The sequence below is a fragment of the Choloepus didactylus genome, chromosome 6, assembly GCF_015220235.1.
Source record: "Choloepus didactylus isolate mChoDid1 chromosome 6, mChoDid1.pri, whole genome shotgun sequence".
Lineage (NCBI taxonomy): Eukaryota > Metazoa > Chordata > Mammalia > Pilosa > Megalonychidae > Choloepus > Choloepus didactylus.
Genome location: NC_051312.1, coordinates 117,086,486 through 117,107,279, shown reverse-complemented (window position 1 = coordinate 117,107,279; position 20,794 = coordinate 117,086,486). Strand labels below are relative to the sequence as shown.

The 20,794-nt window shown below is 38.2% G+C and overlaps 1 protein-coding gene across 1 annotated transcript in view; it reads left to right on the top strand.

Moving 5' to 3' along the window:
* Nucleotides 1-20,794, top strand: part of TRPC6 (transient receptor potential cation channel subfamily C member 6) — a 242,530-nt gene that overhangs the window by 121,206 nt on the left and 100,530 nt on the right. Inside the window, exon 2 of the mRNA XM_037841196.1 lies at nt 19,651-20,425. Coding sequence (XP_037697124.1) covers nt 19,651-20,425 — 775 coding nt within the window. The remainder of the gene's footprint in view (nt 1-19,650; nt 20,426-20,794) is intronic.

The following is a 20,794-nucleotide window of genomic DNA, read 5'->3' as shown; positions in this document are numbered from 1 at the left end:
TCCTATATCCAGCAAAGCTGTCTTTCAAATATGAGGGAGAGCTCAAAATATTTTCCAACAAACAGACAATAAGAGACTTTGTGAACAGGACACCTGCCCTACAGGAAATACTAAAGGGAGCACTACAGAGTGATAGGAGAAGACAGTAGTGCGTGGTTTGGAACACAGTTTTGGGAGATGGTAGCACAGCAATGTAAGTACATTGAACAAAGATAACTGTGAATATGGTTGATGGAGGAAGATTGGGAGCATGTGAGACACCAGAAGAAAGGAGGAAAGATAAAGAACAGGACTGTGTAACTCGGTGAAATCTAGAGTGTTCAACAATTGTGATAAAATGTACAAATATGTTCTTTTATGAGGGAGAGCAAACAAATGTCAACCTTGCAAGGTGTTAAAAACGGGGAGGCATTGGGGGAGGGATGCAATCAATGTAAACTAGAGACTGTAACTAACAGAATCATTATATTATGCTTCCTTTAATGTAACAAAGGCAATATACCAAGGTAAATGCAGATGGGGGGCATAGGGGAGGTATGTGAGACACTTGACATTGGTGGTGGTGTCTGACTCTACTTTGATTTAAGGTTATCTTTCCTTTGCTGCTTACTAGCTGTCATTTTTTTTCCTCTTTTTCTTTTTCTTTTGCTTCTCTACCTTCTTTGACTCTCCCTCCTGCCTTGTGGAAGAAATGTAGATGCCCTTATATAGATAGTGGTGAAGGTGGTGAACACATAAATATGTGACCATACAGAGAACCATCAATTGTTTACTTAGGATGGAATGTATGACATTTAACAAAACCATCTAAAAAAAAAAATGGATTGATGAAGAAACCTTGAGGGCAGTATAGTAAGTGAAATAAGCCAGACACATAAGGACAAATATTGCGGGGTCTCACTGATAAGAACTAATTATAATATGTAAACTCATAGACATGAAATATAAGGTACCCAGATATAGGATGAGGCTTAAGAATGGGGAGTAGTTGCTTAATATGAGGAGAATGTTGAATTAGGATGAACTCAAATGTTTGGAAATGAACAGGGGTGTTGGTAGCAAGATTTGAGAATAACAGCACCGAATGGTGTGTGAATGAGGTGGAAAGGGGAAGCTCAGAGTCATGTATGTCACCAGAAGGAAAGTTGGAGGTCAAAAGATGGGAATGTATAAAACTGAATCCTATGGTGGGCAGTGTCCATGATTAACTGTACAAATATTAGAAATCTCTTCCATGAACCAGAACAAATGTATGACAATACAATTAGAAGTTAATAATAGAGGGGCATGTAGGGAAAAAATATATACCTATTGCAAACTATATACTACAGTTAGTAGTATTTCAATGTTCTTTCATAAACAGTAACAAATGTACTATACCAATACTACAAGTCAACAGTTGAGGGGGTTGGTTAGGGATATGGGAGGATTCGAGTTTCCTTTTCTTTTTCTTTTCTTTTCTTTTTTTTTCTTTTTCTTTTTTGATCTTTGGCTTTATTTCTTGTCTGGAGTAATGAAAAGGTTCTAAAAATTGAACAAAAATTAAGTGTGGTGATGGATGCACAGCTGTATGAGGGTACCAGGGACAACTGATTGTCCTCTTTGAATCTTTGGATAATTGTATGGTATGTGAACAATCTCAATAAAAATTAAAAAAAAAGGGGGGGGGGGAAATAGATGAAGTTATACTTTGCTTGCAGAATTAGTGACCTATGTTCAAAATCAAACTCTACCAGGTTACCATATTTCATTTTCACCAGAGGTGGATATATACATTTGCATTTGTGACAAGTAAAAATCAGTTTAAAATACTGTAGAATAAGGATGAAAAAAAGTGCAGCTCAAAAATGTCTGACATTATAATGCTGGGAATTGTATAAAGGAAAAATCTTTAGACCGTAGATTGGTTTTGAAAGTCATTGGGCAACTGTTACTACTTATAATGCTTTCTAATACTTTGCCCCAGGTCTTAAAGGCCCAACCCAATGTAAAGAGGGCATTGTGGATTATTGGAAGACCTTAGTTGAATCAAGCAAGTATGTAAAAAATGGTTGATTAATTTAGTCCAGTGACCATTTTCACATTCAGATATAAAATTCTTTCATTCCCACAGATCCATGATCTCAAAACTGCCATACTATTAATTAGATTACATCTTTTGGTAGAAGAAATCCTAAAATGAATAGACTGTCATTTTGTGGAGAAGTGAAGCAAATATAGTTTTGTATACAGAGTGGTCTGTCAACCTTCTCCTTAGCTGCCTGAATAATGCAGGAACATTTACGATGCAAATAAAAGTCACACTTACTTGATAAATACAGGACACATGTCTTCAAAATTTAACTCTCTGATGATAGATGTAATATGCATAGTATGGACTTTACACATTTGGTTATTAATGATGAATTACTTTCTAACTAGTAAAAAATGCTCTTGATATGGAATAAGATAGTTCAGGAAACTTAAAAGTTTGACAAAATAAGATGCTCTCCATTCATTTTTCTTTTCATCATCTTTTCTTTCTATTGTTTATTCACTTGCAGATTTATAAAACATTTTTTGCCTGGCCCTCTGCTTGGCTTTGGAGTAAGAACATGAGTTCAGGTTTTAAGAACACATGTATACAAGAAAGATAAGGGAAATACAATCAGGGATGCAAATAAAAGAATAGAACACATTTTAAGAACAATGTCGAGGGCGGGGCAAGATGGCAGACTGGTGAGCTGTATGTTTTAGTTACTCCTCCAGGAAAGTAGGTAAAAAGCCAGGAACTGCGTGGACTGGACACCACAGAGCAATCTGTCTTTGGGCATACTTCATACAACACTCATGAAAACGTGGAACTGCTGAGATCAGCGAAATCTGTAAGTTTTTGCGGCCAGGGGACCCGTGCCCCTCCCTGCCAGGCTCAGTCCCGGGGGAGGAGGGGCTGTCAGCTCCGGGAAGGAGAAGGGAGAATTGCAGTGGCTGCTCTTATCGGAAACTCATTCTACTGATTCAAACTCCAACCATAGATAGACTGAGACCAGACACCAGAGACTCTGAGAGCAGCCAGCCCAGCAGAGAGGAGACAGACATAGAAAAAAAACAACACGAAAAACTCCAAAATAAAAGCAGAGGATTTTTCGAGTTCTGGTGAACACAGAAAGGGGAAGGGCGGAGATCAGGCCTTGAGGCGCATATGCAAATCCCGAAGCAAAGCTGATCTCTCTGCCCTCTGCACCTTTCCTTAATGGCCCTGGTTACTTTGTCTATTAGCATTTCAATAACCCATTAGATCTCTGAGGAGGGCCGTTTTTTTTTTTTTTTTTTTAAATCCTTTTTGCTTTTTCTAAAACAATTACTCTAAGAAGCTCAATACAGAAAGCTTCAAAGAATTGAAATTTGGGCACGTCAAGTCAAGAGCAGAACTAAGAGAGCTCTGAGACAAAAGGCAATATTCCAGTGGCTGAGAAAATTCACTAAACAACACAACTTCCCAAGAAAAGGGGGGTGTCCGCTCACAGCCACCATCCTGGTGGACAGGAAACACTCCTGCCCATCGCCAGCCCCATAGCCCAGAGCTGCCCCAGACAACCCAGTGTGACGGAAGTGCTTCAAATAACAGGCACACACCACAAAACTGGGCGTGGACATTAGCCTTCCCTGCAACCTCAGCTGAATGTCCCAGAGCTTGGAAGGGGGAGCAGTGTGAATTAACAGAGCCCCATCCAGCCATCATTTGAGCAGACTGGGAGCCTCCCAACACAGCCCAGCAGCCCAGAACTGCCCTGGGGGGACGGCACTCACCTGTGACATAGCACAGTCATCCCTCAACAGAGGACCCGGGGTGCACAGCCTGGAAGAGGGGCCCACTTGCAAGTCTCAGGAGCCATACGCCAATACCAAAGACCTGTGGGTCAGTGGCAGAGACAAACTGTGGCAGGACTGAACTGAAGGATTAGACTATTGCAGCAGCTTTAAAACTCTAGGATCATCAGGGAGATTTGATTGTTAGGGCCACCCCCCCTCCCCGACCGCCCAGAAACACGCCCCACATACAGGGCAGGCAACACCAACTACACACGCAAGCTTGGTACACCAATTGGGCCCCACAAGACTCACTCCCCCACTCACCAAAAAGGCTAAGCAGGGGAGATCTGGCTTGTGGAGAACAGGTGGCTCGTGGACGCCACCTGCTGGTTAGTTAGAGAAAGTGTACTCCACGAAGCTGTAGATCTGAGAAATTAGAGATAAGGACTTCAACTGGTCTACAAACCCTAAAAGAACCCTATCAAGTTCAGCAAATGCCACGAGGCCAAAAACAACAGAAAATTATAAAGCATATGAAAAAACCAGACGATATGGATAACCCAAGCCCAAGCACCCAAATCAAAAGACCAGAAGAGACACACCACCTAGAGCAGCTACTCAAAGAACTAAAGATGAACAATGAGACCCTAGTACGGGATATGAAGGAAATCAAGAAGACCCTAGAAGAGCATAAAGAAGACATTGCAAGACTAAATAAAAAAATGGATGATCTTATGGAAATTAAAGAAACTGTTGACCAAATTAAAAAGATTCTGGACACTCATAGTACAAGACTAGAGGAAGTTGAACAACGAATCAGTGACCTGGAAGATGACAGAATGGAAAATGAAAGCATAAAAGAAAGAATGGGGAAAAAAATTGAAAAACTCGAAATGGACCTCAGGGATATGATAGATAATATGAAACGTCCGAATATAAGACTCATTGGTGTCCCAGAAGGGGAAGAAAAGGGTAAAGGTCTAGGAAGAGTATTCAAAGAAATTGTTGGGGAAAACTTCCCAAATCTTCTAAACAACATAAATACACAAATCATAAATGCTCAGCGAACTCCAAATAGAATAAATCCAAAAAAACCCACTCCGAGACATATACTGATCACACTGTCAAACATAGAAGAGAAGGAGCAAGTTCTGAAAGCAGCAAGAGAAAAGCAATTCACCACATACAAAGGAAACAGCATAAGACTAAATAGTGACTACTCAGCAGCCACCATGGAGGCGAGAAGGCAATGGCACGATATATTTAAAATTCTGAGTGAGAGGAATTTCCAGCCAAGAATACTTTATCCAGCAAAGCTCTCCTTCAAATTTGAGGGAGAGCTTAAATTTTTCACAGACAAAGAAATGCTGAGAGAATTTGCTAACAAGAGACCTGCCCTACTGGAGATACTAAAGGGAGCCCTACAGACAGAGAAACAAAGACAGGACAGAGAGACCTGGAGAAAGGTTCAGTACTAAAGAGATTCGGTATGGGTTCAATAAAGGATATTAATAGAGAGAGGGAAAAATATGGCAAACATAATCCAAAGGATAAGATGGCCGATTCAAGAAATGCCTTCACGGTTTTAACGTTGAATGTAAATGGATTAAACTCCCCAATTAAAAGATATAGATTCGCAGAATGGATCAAAAAAAATGAACCATCAATATGTTGCATACAAGAGACTCATCTTAGACACAGGGACACAAAGAAACTGAAAGTGAAAGGATGGAAAAAAATATTTCATGCAAGCTACAGCCAAAAGAAAGCAGGTGTAGCAATATTAATCTCAGATAAAATAGACTTCAAATGCAGGGATGTTTTGAGAGACAAAGAAGGCCACTACATACTAATAAAAGGGGCAATTCAGCAAGAAGAAATAACAATCGTAAATGTCTATGCACCCAATCAAGGTGCCACAAAATACATGAGAGAAACATTGGCAAAACTAAAGGAAGCAATTGATGTTTCCACAATAATTGTGGGAGACTTCAACACATCACTCTCTCCTATAGATAGATCAACCAGACAGAAGACCAATAAGGAAATTGAAAACCTAAACAATATGATAAATGAATTAGATTTAACAGACATCTACAGGACATTACATCCCAAATCACCAGGATACACATACTTTTCTAGTGCTCACGGAACTTTCTCCAGAATAGATCATATGCTGGGACATAAAACAAGCCTCAATAAATTTAAAAAGATTGAAATTATTCAAAGCACATTCTCTGACCACAATGGAATACAATTAGAAGTCAATAACCATCAGAGACTTAGAAAATTCACAAATACCTGGAGGTTAAACAACACACTCCTAAACAATCAGTGGGTTAAAGAAGAAATAGCAAGAGAAATTGCTAAATATATAGAGACGAATGAAAATGAGAACACAACATACCAAAACCTATGGGATGCAGCAAAAGCAGTGCTAAGGGGGAAATTTATAGCACTAAACGCATATATTAAAAAGGAAGAAAGAGCCAAAATCAAAGAACTAATGGATCAACTGAAGAAGCTAGAAAATGAACAGCAAACCAATCCTAAACCAAGTACAAGAAAAGAAATAACAAGGATTAAAGCAGAAATAAATGACATAGAGAACAAAAAAACAATAGAAAGGATAAATATCACCAAAAGTTGGTTCTTTGAGAAGATCAACAAGATTGACAAGCCCCTAGCTAGACTGACAAAATCAAAAAGAGAGAAGACCCATATAAACAAAATAATGAATGAAAAAGGTAACATAACTGCAGATCCTGAAGAAATTAAAAAAATTATAAGAGGATATTATGAACAACTGTATGGCAACAAACTGGATAATGTAGAAGAAGTGGACAATTTCCTGGAAACATATGAACAACCTAGACTGACCAGAGAAGAAATAGAAGACCTCAATCAACCCCTCACAAGCAAAGAGATCCAATCAGTCATCAAAAATCTTCCCACAAATAAATGCCCAGGGCCAGATGGCTTCACAGGGGAATTCTACCAAACTTTCCAGAAAGAACTGACACCAATCTTACTCAAACTCTTTCAAAACATTGAAGAAAATGGAACACTACCTAACTCATTCTATGAAGCTAACATCAATCTAATACCAAAACCAGGCAAAGATGCTACAAAAAAGGAAAACTACCGGCCAATCTCCCTAATGAATATAGATGCAAAAATCCTCAACAAAATACTTGCAAATCGAATCCAAAGACACATTAAAAAAATCATACACCATGACCAAGTGGGGTTCATTCCAGGCATGCAAGGATGGTTCAACATAAGAAAAACAATCAATGTATTACAACACATTAAAAACTCGAAAGGGAAAAATCAATTGATCATCTCAGTAGATGCTGAAAAAGCATTTGACAAAATCCAACATCCCTTTTTGATAAAAACACTTCAAAAGGTAGGAATTGAAGGAAAATTCCTCAACATGATAAAGAGCATATATGAAAAACCCACAGCCAGCATAGTACTCAATGGTGAGAGACTGAAAGCCTTCCCTCTAAGATCAGGAACAAGACAAGGATGCCCGCTGTCACCACTGTTATTCAACATTGTGCTGGAAGTGCTAGCCAGGGCAATCCGGCAAGACAAAGAAATAAAAGGCATCCAAATTGGAAAAGAAGAAGTAAAACTGTCATTGTTTGCAGATGATATGATCTTATATCTAGAAAACCCTGAGAAATCGACAATACACCTACTAGAGCTAATAAACAAATTTAGCAAAGTAGCAGGATACAAGATTAATGCACATAAGTCAGTAATGTTTCTATATGCTAGAAATGAACAAACTGAAGAGACACTCAAGAAAAAGATACCATTTTCAATAGCAACTAAAAAAATCAAGTACCTAGGAATAAACTTAACCAAAGATGTAAAAGACCTATACAAAGAAAACTACATAACTCTACTAAAAGAAATAGAAGGGGACCTTAAAAGATGGAAAAATATTCCATGTTCATGGATAGGAAGGCTAAATGTCATTAAGATGTCAATTCTACCCAAACTCATCTACAGATTCAATGCAATCCCAATCAAAATTCCAACAACCTACTTTGCAGACTTGGAAAAGCTAGTTATCAAATTTATTTGGAAAGGGAAGATGCCTCGAATTGCTAAAGACACTCTAAAAAAGAAAAACGAAGTGGGAGGACTTACACTCCCTGACTTTGAAGCTTATTATAAAGCCACAGTTGCCAAAACAGCATGGTACTGGCACAAAGATAGACATATAGATCAATGGAATCGAATTGAGAATTCAGAGATAGACCCTCAGATCTGTGGCCGACTGATCTTTGATAAGGCCCCCAAAGTCACCGAACTGAGCCATAATGGTCTTTTCAACAAATGGGGCTGGGAGAGTTGGATATCCATATCCAAAAGAATGAAAGAGGACCCCTACCTCACCCCCTACACAAAAATTAACTCAAAATGGACCAAAGATCTCAATATAAAAGAAAGTACCATAAAACTCCTAGAAGATAATGTAGGAAAACATCTTCAAGACCTTGTATTAGGAGGCCACTTCCTAGACTTTACACCCAAAGCACAAGCAACAAAAGAGAAAATAGATAAATGGGAACTCCTCAAGCTTAGAAGTTTCTGCACCTCAAAGGAATTTCTCAAAAAGGTAAAGAGGCAGCCAACTCAATGGGAAAAAATTTTTGGAAACCATGTATCTGACAAAAGACTGATATCTTGCATATACAAAGAAATCCTACAACTCAATGACAGTAGTACAGACAGCCCAATTATAAAATGGGCAAAAGATATGAAAAGACAGTTCTCTGAAGAGGAAATACAAATGGCCAAGAAACACATGAAAAAATGTTCAGCTTCACTAGCTATTAGAGAGATGCAAATTAAGACCACAATGAGATACCATCTAACACCGGTTAGAATGGCTGCCATTAAACAAACAGGAAACTACAAATGCTGGAGGGGATGTGGAGAAATTGGAACTCTTATTCATTGTTGGTGGGACTGTATAATGGTTCAGCCACTCTGGAAGTCAGTCTGGCAGTTCCTTAGAAAACTAGATATAGAGCTACCATTCGATCCAGCGATTGCACTTCTCGGTATATACCCGGAAGATCGGAAAGCAGTGACACGAACAGATATCTGCACGCCAATGTTCATAGCAGCATTATTCACAATTGCCAAGAGATGGAAACAACCCAAATGTCCTTCAACAGATGAGTGGATAAATAAAATGTGGTATATACACACGATGGAATACTACGCGGCAGTAAGAAGGAACGATCTGGTGAAACATGACAACATGGATGAACCTTGAAGACATAATGCTGAGCGAAATAAGCCAGGCACAAAAAGAGAAATATTATATGCTACCACTAATGTGAACTTTGAAAAATATAAAACAAATGGTTTATAATGTAGAATGTAGGGGAACTAGCAGTAGAGAGCAATTAAGGAAGGGGGAACAATAATCCAAGAAGAACAGATAAGCTATTTAACGTTCTGGGGATGCCCAGAAATGACTATGGTCTGTTAATCTCTGATGGATGTAGTAGGAACAAGTTCACTGAAATGTTGCTATATTATGTAACTTTCTTGGGGTAAAGTAGGAACATGTTGGAAGTTAAGCAGTTATCTTAGGTTAGTTGTCTTTTTCTTACTCCCTTGTTATGGTCTTTTTGAAATGTTCTTTTATTGTATGTTTGTTTTCTTTTTAACTTTTTTTTTCATACAGTTGATTTAAAAAAGAAGGGAAAGTTAAAAAAAAAAAAAAAAAAAAAAAAGAAAAAAGACAAACAAGGAAAAAAAAAAAAAAAAAAAGATGTAGTGCCCCCTTGAGGAGCCTGTGGAGAATGCAGGGGTATTCGCCTACCCCACCTCCATGGTTGCTAACATGACCACAGACATAGGGGACTGGTGGTTTGATGGGTTGAGCCCTCTACCATAAGTTTTACCCTTGGGAAGACGGTTGCTGCAAAGGAGAGGCTAGGCCTCCCTGTATTTGTGCCTAAGAGTCTCCTCCTGAATGCCTCTTTGTTGCTCAGATGTGGCCCTCTCTCTCTGGCTAAGCCAACTTGAAAGGTGAAATCACTGCCCTCCCCCCTACGTGGGATCAGACACCCAGGGAAGTGAATCTCCCTGGCAACGTGGAATATGACTCCCGGGGAGGAATGTAGACCCGGCATCGTGGGATGGAGAACATCTTCTTGACCAAAAGGGGGATGTGAAAGGAAATGAAATAAGCTTCAGTGGCAGAGAGATTCCAAAACGAGCCGGGAGATCACTCTGGTGGGCACTCTTACGCACACTTTAGACAACCTTTTTTAGGTTCTAAAGAATTTGGGTAGCTGGTGGATACCTGTAACTATCAAACTACAACCCAGAACCCATGAATCTCGAAGACAGTTGTATAAAAATGTAGCTTATGAGGGGTGACAGTGGGATTGGGAATGCCATAAGGACCAAACTCCACTTTGTCTAGTTTATGGATGGATGTGTAGAAAAGTAGGGGAAGCAAACAAACAGACAAAGGTACCCAGTGTTCTTTTTTACTTCAATTGCTCTTTTTCACTCTAATTATTATTCTTGTTATTTTTGTGTGTGTGCTAATGAAGGTGTCAGGGATTGATTTAGGTGATGAATGTACAACTATGTAATGGTACTGTAAACAATCGAAAGTACAATTTGTTTTGTATGACTGCGTGGTATGTGAATATATCTCAATAAAATGATGATTAAAATTAAAAAAAGAACAATGTCAACAAGGCTAAAGCACCGAATATGCTGAAGATTAAAATTATTACTGAGGCAATGACAATGTTCTTTTTGTCATATTGACTTTTAGACCAAGAAGAAAACAAGGAAGTGTGTTTGGGGCAGATGGTGCAAATTTAACAGATAACACTTTAGGGAAAGAGAAGCTGTTTAACTGCTACTTAGCTTCATCTTTACTAAGCAGAGCATCTTCGAACTGGGAAGTATCAAACAATTATGATCAAGAGAGATTTGAAGTCTGTAATAGATGAGGCACCAAATTACCTTGAGCTGAATTCCACAAATCACCAATTTCACAGTAACCCTGCAAAGAGATTACTACTCCCAATTTTACAACTAAGGAAACCGAGGCTGAGAAAAATGACGCAGTTAGTAGTAGCTGAATCAGGATTCCCAATAAATCCCATCTTTCTTCAAAGCTATATTCTTCCTAATATTTTTCATGGCTCCCCAGAGTTGCCTCAAGTCCAGATCCTTAAGGACTCAGTTCTCAGCTCCCTAAACTTGTTCTTAATTATTTTAAGCCCTGAACCTTGAATTATGTAAGCTCCAAACACCCCTGAACGAGACTCCTTGGGCTGGAGACCTGAGTTCTGAGGACTGTATCTCCTAAATAGAATCCTGTGCTCTTAGGAAAGTACCTAAACTTTTCACTTTCTGCCCCCAGGGAATAATTCCTAAGTGCTGAACTGTGAATACAAAGGCACCCTGGTCCCAGCTTCTAACCTTGAGTCATAGACTTTCCCCTAAACTGAGCCAGAAACCAGAAATTCCCTTGGGGGAAGGAAGTCATTTGCACTCCAGCCATAATGGATGTCTTCCCATTTTCCCTGGACTACTGATTTATACAAGTGTGGTTCTCTCTGTCTGGAGGGCTGCTTCTCCACTTCCATTCTCCCTGCTAACTCTTCCTTATTCTTAGAACAAGTAACATCTCCTCAGAAGGCTTTCCCTGACCACAGACTAGGTTGATAACCACTTGTTATTCATTTGTATAGCACACCATGCCTTCTCTTTGATAACATTCTTATCCTGTCATCTTTTGTTTACTTCTCTCTTTCCTGCTCTACTGTGTCTTTCCCTGCTGCATCCCTGTTGTTCCTAGCACAGTGAATGAGACATGCGGATGCAGATGCTCAATAAATGTTTGAGTTGATGAATGAATGAATGAATGAATGAACAAACTGGTGGTAGATATGAGGTTTGATAAGGGTGTCTAAAATCATACCCCATCAGCAAATAAAGGTATTCCACAATGTTGATTTCTAAATAAATGAAAACAATGCAGTGTGCCCTTTTTTTTCTATTTGTGTTCTCTTATACATGCCAGGCTTGTATGGGCTTTACCTGCCCTCATAGTGGAGGTTGAGAATATGTTCCCAACTCCCTCTTTAGCACTGTTATCAGAGGCAGTCAGCTGCTTCAGCTTGTGCTCATCTCAACAATTTTGAATGTTTTTATGACACCAGATTGTTCTCAGAATCAGAGTTCTTCATCCTAAGCCTCACATAAACATCACCTTAAAATGTAGATGGATGAATCTTAGTTACAGGCTCATTTTTTTAAGTTAATGGACTGTCTGAAATTGAATGTGGGTGTCTTTTCTGACAGCTTATAGGAGGGAAAAGTAAGCCCAGAAAGGTAAGAACTGATGATGCATCAATGATTCAAAATAAAATAATTATACACCTAGTATTGTCTCTGTGCATATGTTTTCATCAGTAATTCCTGATGGAGTTAATCATGGCAAAGTCAAATTTGCTTATAGAGATTGTGCTGGGTGTCCTCAGCTTGGCCCTCCAGGTCCACTCTCCACCCTTTGCATACTGTCCTCTGCTTGGGTGGGTGGTGGTCCTGTGTGACCCCATTAATGGACCCCTTTGTCCCCAGACTTTGCTCTGGGCTCAGCCTATGGGAGGCACCTATGGGATATCAGAGGGCAGGATATCAGTTCCCCTGGCTCTCTTCTTGAGGTTTGTGTGTTACTCTCAACCAAAGGTCACAGCCTCTGTCAAATGGCCCTTGCCATATAGCTACTATTTAAGTTCCGGTAATGATTCTTCCTTATGTCCCTGGGATACTGGTCTGTGCCCCATGTCGCATTTCCCTAACACACTTTCCCAGACTTCTGCCATTAAACTCCTTAGATTACCCAATTTGAGTGTGCTTTTTCTGCCTGGAATCTGTCTCATACAAAGGTTATTTGTGGAAGGGGAAAATATGCTTGTGTAGCACACAGGACCCATGAGAGCTGTTGGTAAAAGAAGCAAAGTGTTTAAACCTCTTCCTTTGATGAGATAATTAAGATATATTTTGCTTGCATTGCACATAAGCTTTTTAATATTCCCAAGAGTTTTGTATCAAAATAGATCAAAAATAAATGCCTGAGCCCAAAACTCTACCTAAGAGTATTTCTAAGAAGGAAGACATGACACATGAAATAAATTAAGCCACAAACTGGAGGCTGAAGAGGAACATTGCATTTCAGGCATAGATGACTTATTAAATTCCAACTTTCTATAACTGTGCCATTATTTACTCCTGTTATTTTTTCACACAGATAGATGTCTATTTTATACAAATGAGATGTCAATTGATGACAAAAACAAACAAAACTGTATGATGTTCTCAAGAAATTTCAGTCACACGTTATTTGCTGGCTCCCAACAAAAAGTGACAAACAGTTCAGGCTTTTATTATCTCACCATGGAGTATAGGACAGTGGGACAGTGATGTGATGTAGTGTGACTGATCAAACAGAAAGTTAGTATTTGATGAAATGAGAGGAGTCTATGGGGAAAGTGGAAGCTAATTGAATAAAAATAAAGAATTGCTATCTAGAAAACTATTTGGAAGTCAAAGAGATTTGTGAAGATGGGTGATGATGCTTTATTTGCAGTGTCAGGGATAATTGGAGGGAACTGGGAGGTGAGAGAATATTAGTGCTGCCTTTAAGGACAAAATCTCTACTTCTGGATCAAGCTAAAATCACAGGGGATGCCATTAAAAACATGTCTTTCAACTCCCTTTGTTCTCTTGAGCATAATGTTTATTTGAGATATAAAATATTATATATACACCAGGACTCCCTGCAGTGTACATTGTAGTGATTTGCTGTAGGGTTAATAGGCAACAAGCAGGCATGGAACTTTATTGAGGGATTCATGCACTCTACAGTTATCCACTGAGCGCTTGCAGTGTGCAGTGCTGCTAAACACTGGGGATTCAGTGGTGAATAAGGCAAAACAGTCCTTGATCTCATGGCCTAAGGAAAAAACACTCCGATTACCGCTCCCTCAACCATGTCGGAAGGGCTGGTGGTATATGGCCAGAACTTAAGTAAATAGGGTGAAGAGTCTTGTTATAAAATTAGAATAAAACTACTTTTATCATCTATCCTCCTGAAGTAGTATGCAAACTTGCTAGTTATGTTGATAGTTAATCTCTAAGTACCTAACTCTAATTCTTCCTGTGGCTAATTGTGCATGTCATAAAATGTATATTCTGGAATTTCCTTTATTTCCAGATTCCTAGGTTGACTCTAATAAGTCCTTTCTCATGGCTCTTCCAGAATGCTTGGTATAGTTACAGGCCATTTACATTGTTAATGCTTTGGCTTTAATAGAATTATGTATTAACTCAAATATTCTCAAACATTTTTAAAGCAAAAAATAAAAGTGAAGCTGGGTACTTAATAAGGAACTTAATTTGTATAGGATTAGTTTTATTTGATAAAAGCACATCATATTCAAACAGGAAGTATAGAAAATTGCTGCACATGCTCTGGACACAAGCACACAGTCCATTCCACTCAAGCTAATTTGTGTTGCTGGCATTTTCAATAGAGATGGATTATTCCATCTCTCACTATCTAGGGCAGTAGGCACTATTTCACCAGTGAAAAGAGCCAGGAAAATGAGGTATGTAAAATTTTTTGATTTTCATGAACTATTTTATATCTGGGTATCATCAGGGCAGTAGCTAATTATACTCTTTCCTAGAACCTATATTTATATATAGTGATAAAACAATTTTTAAAAAACCTAGACATACAAATGTATGCTACTAAGCTTTCAACAATGCTAAATGCAGCTAAATGGATGAAGAAAATATGAATATTTTCTTAAATAGAAGATCTAACTTTGCAAAGTGTGCCTTTTAGCTGAAATGAAAGATCTCTCTTTTGTTACCATGATGCTATGGACTAAGTTGTTCCTCTTTTTAATAGACAATTTTCCTAGATTAAAATTCACGTATGATTCTAGAATATAGCCTCGAAAACCCATTCTCAGAAGCAATATTATCAACAGTGTCTTTCTTTTTCAAATATTTGTTATTTAAAAAGTTGTTTTACATATTTTGCTTCTGTATTTGAAAGTCAGAGATTAACTCCATTTGCAACAAAATTATATGCCTTTTGTTGCTTCTCTAAGCTGCAGTTTTGGAAGACAAGGAGAAAGGCAGAGCATGCATTTTGTTCTGTCATCAGCACACAGCCTTCGTTTTATCTCAGTACCCATGCAATAGGTGCTAACTTCATTGTGCATGCATTTGTTATCTTCCTAAAGCAAGCTCAAATGTGTACATAAACATCTGTATCTGTTTTTTCATGTTGACAGAATTCTAAAGAGATGATGATAATTCATGTCTTCTTATAAAAATGTATCTGAAATTTATGTCACTGCATATGATTAATATTTGTAGTCATAAAAACTGAGATAGGAAATGTGAGAAAACTGTTATTTTCTATGGAAATGTCTTCCCTGTTCCTTTAAAAGGATGAGGTTTGTAGGTTTAAAAGCCATAACAGTGTAGAAGGAAACAGGACATAGCCTTAGGATTAGTAACTTGCCAAGGTAGAATTTGCCATGATTCACATAAATGGATATAAATATCATAGTTTGTGATTTTTAAATTTTAGAATTAAAGATTTCACCACTCAAGTTGATTTTATCTCGATATAAATTTAGAGTTGTTATGTGAATATTAAAAGCTTAGAAACCAGATTAAAAATTGAAATTTAAGTAAAGTTACTGATTATAATTTTTCTTTCTATAAGAAGACCAAAACCACTTACATTAATTACCAACACAGTCCTTGTCTTTTTCATAGGTCTTGTATTTTAATAAGTGAAAAATGATAAAGCCAATGTGCATTTCTTGTTCAAATATGTGCATATTCCCTGGTTGTAAAAAACTGAAACCCAAATTTAAGAGCTTTCCACATTCATAATTTTAATTAACTCTGGAAATAACCCAGAAAGGCAGGCTGGAATAATTATTTCTCCCACTTTTATGAATGAAAGAGGAAAAAAGAGCCTTGGTCTTTTTGGTTCTTGGTACTATTTTGTGTCATTTTTCTTAGTTACACATGAGAATTTTTCTTGCAAGTTCTCACTTCCAGTACTTTCATCTCACTTTTATAAATCCCCAGATCCTAGCTCTTTCCTCTCTTAATTTTACAAGTTTTTTTCCCAGTGCATTCTCAGTGTTCAACAGACGCTTCCCTTCTCCCTAATCTTTGAACTTCCTCTTGTCTACAACAGAAACTAAGAAAAATAAATAAATAACGAGGGGACAGGAGAGGAAGTGAAAGACCAAAGAGGTTATTAGAAGCCAGAAAAGTGACAGAAGAAGAAGGGAAAGGGGTTAAAAATTTTAGAAGCAAGATGGATGATTTCTCATGCAACAATCCATGGTGACTTCCAGTCTCTTCTATTTCATCGACCCTGTTATCACAGAAATAATGCTGCATTTCTAGAAACTCACCCCTAACACAAGACTTGCCTTTGTCAGAACCAACATTAGAGTGAGTTTAAGTCTGATAAGGGGAAATTGTACTCTCTAAGAAAAGACATTAGAAAAAATTATTTTTTTAAGAACTGAGAGTTTACCAAAGATTGCTAGCTATTTGAGGAAAAACTCTTAATGTGAAGTATAGATACCAAAGCAAACAAACATGAAAAAACAACTTAGGAGTAAGTTGTCTGAAGTATTCTGATATGTGCAGGGTCTTTATAAGTAATATCCCCTGACAGATAGGACAAGATGCTGCAATTTTGAGAGAAGAAACAGTTATGAAAAGAAACATTTGAAGAACAAATCAGTGCTCTTAGAAAGTAAAAACATAATAGCAGAAAAAATTCAATAAATATGAGGATAAAGTTGAGAAACCACACAGAATGTAATTTTAAAAAATAATTAGAAAATAGTGGAGAAAAGATAAGAAAAATAAAGGTCAATCCAAGGATATCCAACATCCAAAAAGAAGGACTTGCAGAAACAACATTGAAAGGGAAAAAAATACATAGGACAAATAGGCAAAAATATTTTTCAGAAATGAAGAACACTTTTTTTTTCAGATAGAAAGGACTTACCAAATGCCCAGAAATGTGAAGGAAAAGAGACACTCTCCAATAAATGGTCAGGTAATTTTAGGACACCAAAGACAAAGAGAAGATCCAGAATCAAAATCACATCATGTTTTTCAGCAGCGACTACAAACACTGGAATCCAACAGAGAAAGCCCTTCAAAATTCTTGTCAACCTTGAATTCTCTGCCCATCCAAACTATCACTTAAATTTGGAGGTAGGAGTCATTTTCAGACAGGCAACAGCTCAAGAGGTTTACTTCCCGTTCATGCTTTCTCAAGTAGCTACTGGAGGATGTGCTGAACAAGGGAATAAACTAAGAAAGAAGACCTGGGATACAGAAAACAAGGAACCCAAGTTCAATATTTTGAATGTTATTGAAAGAAGTTTTACAGAATTTAAGGAGAAGAGAGTTTGGGATGAGTTGATGAGAAGTACATGGAGCATTAAGCAAATGATTAAAAAAAAAAAGAATTTTTAACTTCTGGGTTTCAGAACATAGGGAGGCTGTACCAGAAAGTACACTGTAGTATACTACTTGACTTAGCTGTGACTAGCATTTGCACTGTCATGATATAAACAGCAAATATAACAAATCATGATTATACTATAATGATAAGGGACCACAAAGTGTGTTTGTTTGCATCCATGCTGGAGTTATGTGGGGGGCAGGAGGCGTGGTTTGCAAAGGTGTGGGGGATTGTAGAAATGAGTTACTCTCAACTTTCATATTAGGAAGTCCACAGATCATGCAAACCCTAAAAAATCAAGAAATAGCAACTAACTGAGTTATATTAATGAAAGGATTTAAATTATAAAATGACCAGGTAGAAGAGTTTTAAAATATATTGCTTCTGGTATCAGGAAATGTGGAGTAAGGAACTGCTGTTTTTTTTGCTTTTTGTTTTTGTTTTTTTTTTTAACAAGATTTGTAGAGTGTTTAAAATATGTACATGCATAACTTTGATTACAGATAAAAATGGAATTGAAAACAAAACAGTACAGAACAGAATAATTATAGAAATCATTCCCTTATTTTTTTAAAAAATTATGTATGCATTATCTAAAGACCTATTTTAGAAATCATTAGCAGAAATGTTTTATGTCTGGCTGTTGGCCCTTCATATAATTTTTAAAAATTTATGAAGATGTCTCTAATAACTCATCATTTGTTTGGTGTTTAAGAGGCTTTGGATGGCTAAAGGGATCACTGTTGAATGAAAATCTATGAAAAAGATTTGTGAAAATGGCAGCATTTTCTTCAAGCTCCTTGAAGAACCATATTCTCTTTCTGCATTGCTGAAATTTACTAACTTATTTTTTACTGCTGGACCTCTCACTGTCACAGACAATATTGCCTGGAGATTTGGTGTCAAGATGGTTAAAGGCTGGTAGGGAAAAAGATTTAGTTTCTCTAGGCCTGGCCGCATTGCAGTGCAAGATGGCTTTTGAGTGTTTGAACTGTTTAAGTTCTCTTCAGACTGGGAAGTTTGTGACAGTCTTTAAATAGGCATGATCCTTAGGACATTTATAAAAACAGGAAACAATCCTCACCTATCACATCATTCTCTTTCTTTTCAGGTATTCCCCCATACCTTGGCCTGTCCCCTATACTGCAAGGACTCAACATTTTTTAGTTTTCTGATAGTAACAGTGATAAGGCTTGAACCTCTAATTTTAATGAGAGACGTTCAAGCTCAAAATGACCCTAATACATAAAGTTATGAATTAATAAGGAAAACATCCCCATCATAGCATTTTGATGAGGAGGGGAATAGCCTTCCCTTCACATCAAAAAAGTCACCTCCATAAAGGTTGGCTACCACTTTGACCCCAGTCTCCATCACAGAAGCATCCCTTCCCACCTAGCACCTTGACCACAGTTTTCTCAGGTTTCCAGTGATTTTTAGAACAATTCCCAGCACAGTCTAAGCATTTATCATGGGAACACTGAATTAATGTCCCTGTTAATGACACCTGTGCTCCCGTATCTGCTGCGCCCTCTGCTGGAGAAAGCCCTCCACCTGTACCCCGCCACCTCCCCACCCTTCCAGGTGCACTCTCACCTGAGTCCTGCTCATTCTTCCATTTTCAGCATGTCACTTTCTCCCAGAAACCAGATTATATGCTTTTGCTCTAGGCCTATCATAGCCCTGTAATAGCTGATAAAAAGGCATCGTGTCAATTGCCCATCTCTCCATCCAGACTATAGATTTGTAAGGGCAGAAAAGTTTCTGCTTTTTCCCAGATTGAGTTTTCCAGGCCCTACCACAGTGACTGGCCTTATCATAGGTGGGGCTCAATAAACATGTGTTGACTTGAATGGATTTGCAATTGTCTCTATGTTTTTTATATTTTCACACTCTATATCATTTTGGAGTTAAGGGGTAACTAAGTATGGGTAATAGAGTTAGCCTTTCTTATGTCTATACCATCTGTAATTGAGAAACACATATTAATCTCTGTGTAAAATGGCAGAGAACGGTTGACAGGAATTGCCAGAGTCTCCACCTCAAACTGGAAGGTTAAAATCTGCAAAGTTAGTTCTTGGTGTTCTTAAAGGAGAAGTTCTTGGAATCCATTAGCAAACAGATGCATCTTCATTTTATAATATAGTTGGTCTAGGTCTGATGAGACAAGGATTGCATTAGACGAATGGCCAGGCATTTGGCACACTAAAATGCTCTTAATACGATTTGTTCACAATATTTCTATTTCATTACAGCCGAGGCGCCGACAACAGACTGACCCACCGGCGGCAGACAATTCTCCGTGAGAAGGGGAGAAGGTTGGCGAATCGAGGGCCAGCATACATGTTTAATGATCGTTCCACAAGCCTATCTATCGAAGAGGAACGCTTTTTAGATGCAGCTGAATATGGCAATATCCCAGTGGTGCGGAAGATGTTAGAAGAATGCCTTTCACTCAATGTTAACTGTGTGGATTACATGGGCCAGAATGCCCTGCAGTTGGCAGTGGCCAATGAGCATCTGGAAATTACAGAACTTCTTCTCAAGAAAGAAAACCTCTCTCGGGTTGGGGACGCATTGCTTCTAGCTATTAGCAAGGGTTATGTTCGGATTGTGGAAGCAATTCTCAATCATCCAGCTTTTGCTGAAGGCAAGAGGTTAACAACCAGCCCCAGTCAGTCTGAACTCCAGCAAGATGATTTTTATGCCTATGATGAAGATGGGACACGGTTCTCCCATGACGTGACTCCAATCATTCTGGCTGCTCACTGCCAAGAGTATGAAATTGTGCACACCCTCCTGCGGAAGGGTGCTCGGATTGAACGGCCTCATGATTATTTTTGCAAGTGCAGCGAATGCAACCAGAAACAGAAGCATGACTCTTTTAGCCACTCCAGATCTAGGATTAATGCCTACAAAGGCCTGGCGAGCCCTGCTTACCTGTCATTGTCTAGTGAAGATCCAGTCATGACAGCTTTAGAACTTAGCAATGAGCTGGCAGTGCTGGCCAACATTGAGAAAGAGTTCAAGGTAGGTTGTTAACAGTTGGGATGGCACCCTCCAGATGTTGAAGTCAGGTGTATTTACAAGCCTCCTCTCTCTGCTTGGCTCCATGCTGGTTACTGTGGGCACTGTGAAAATTTTGAGTCCTGTAAACCATACCAGTCACATTTAAAATAATTTTCCACACTACCTTTTCTGCTTTGCCCATTTGTGATGCTTTTTTTTTTTCTAGCTAATGATGCAGCCTGAGGGTGAGTATTTAGAATAGTTAATAGTATTCAAAAGAATCCCTTAAAAAAACAAACAAAAAAAAACCACTTTTATTTATATACATGAAAAAGCAATTTTTACTATTGTCCTCCTTACTAATGATGCTTTCTTTGCTCACCTCACTGG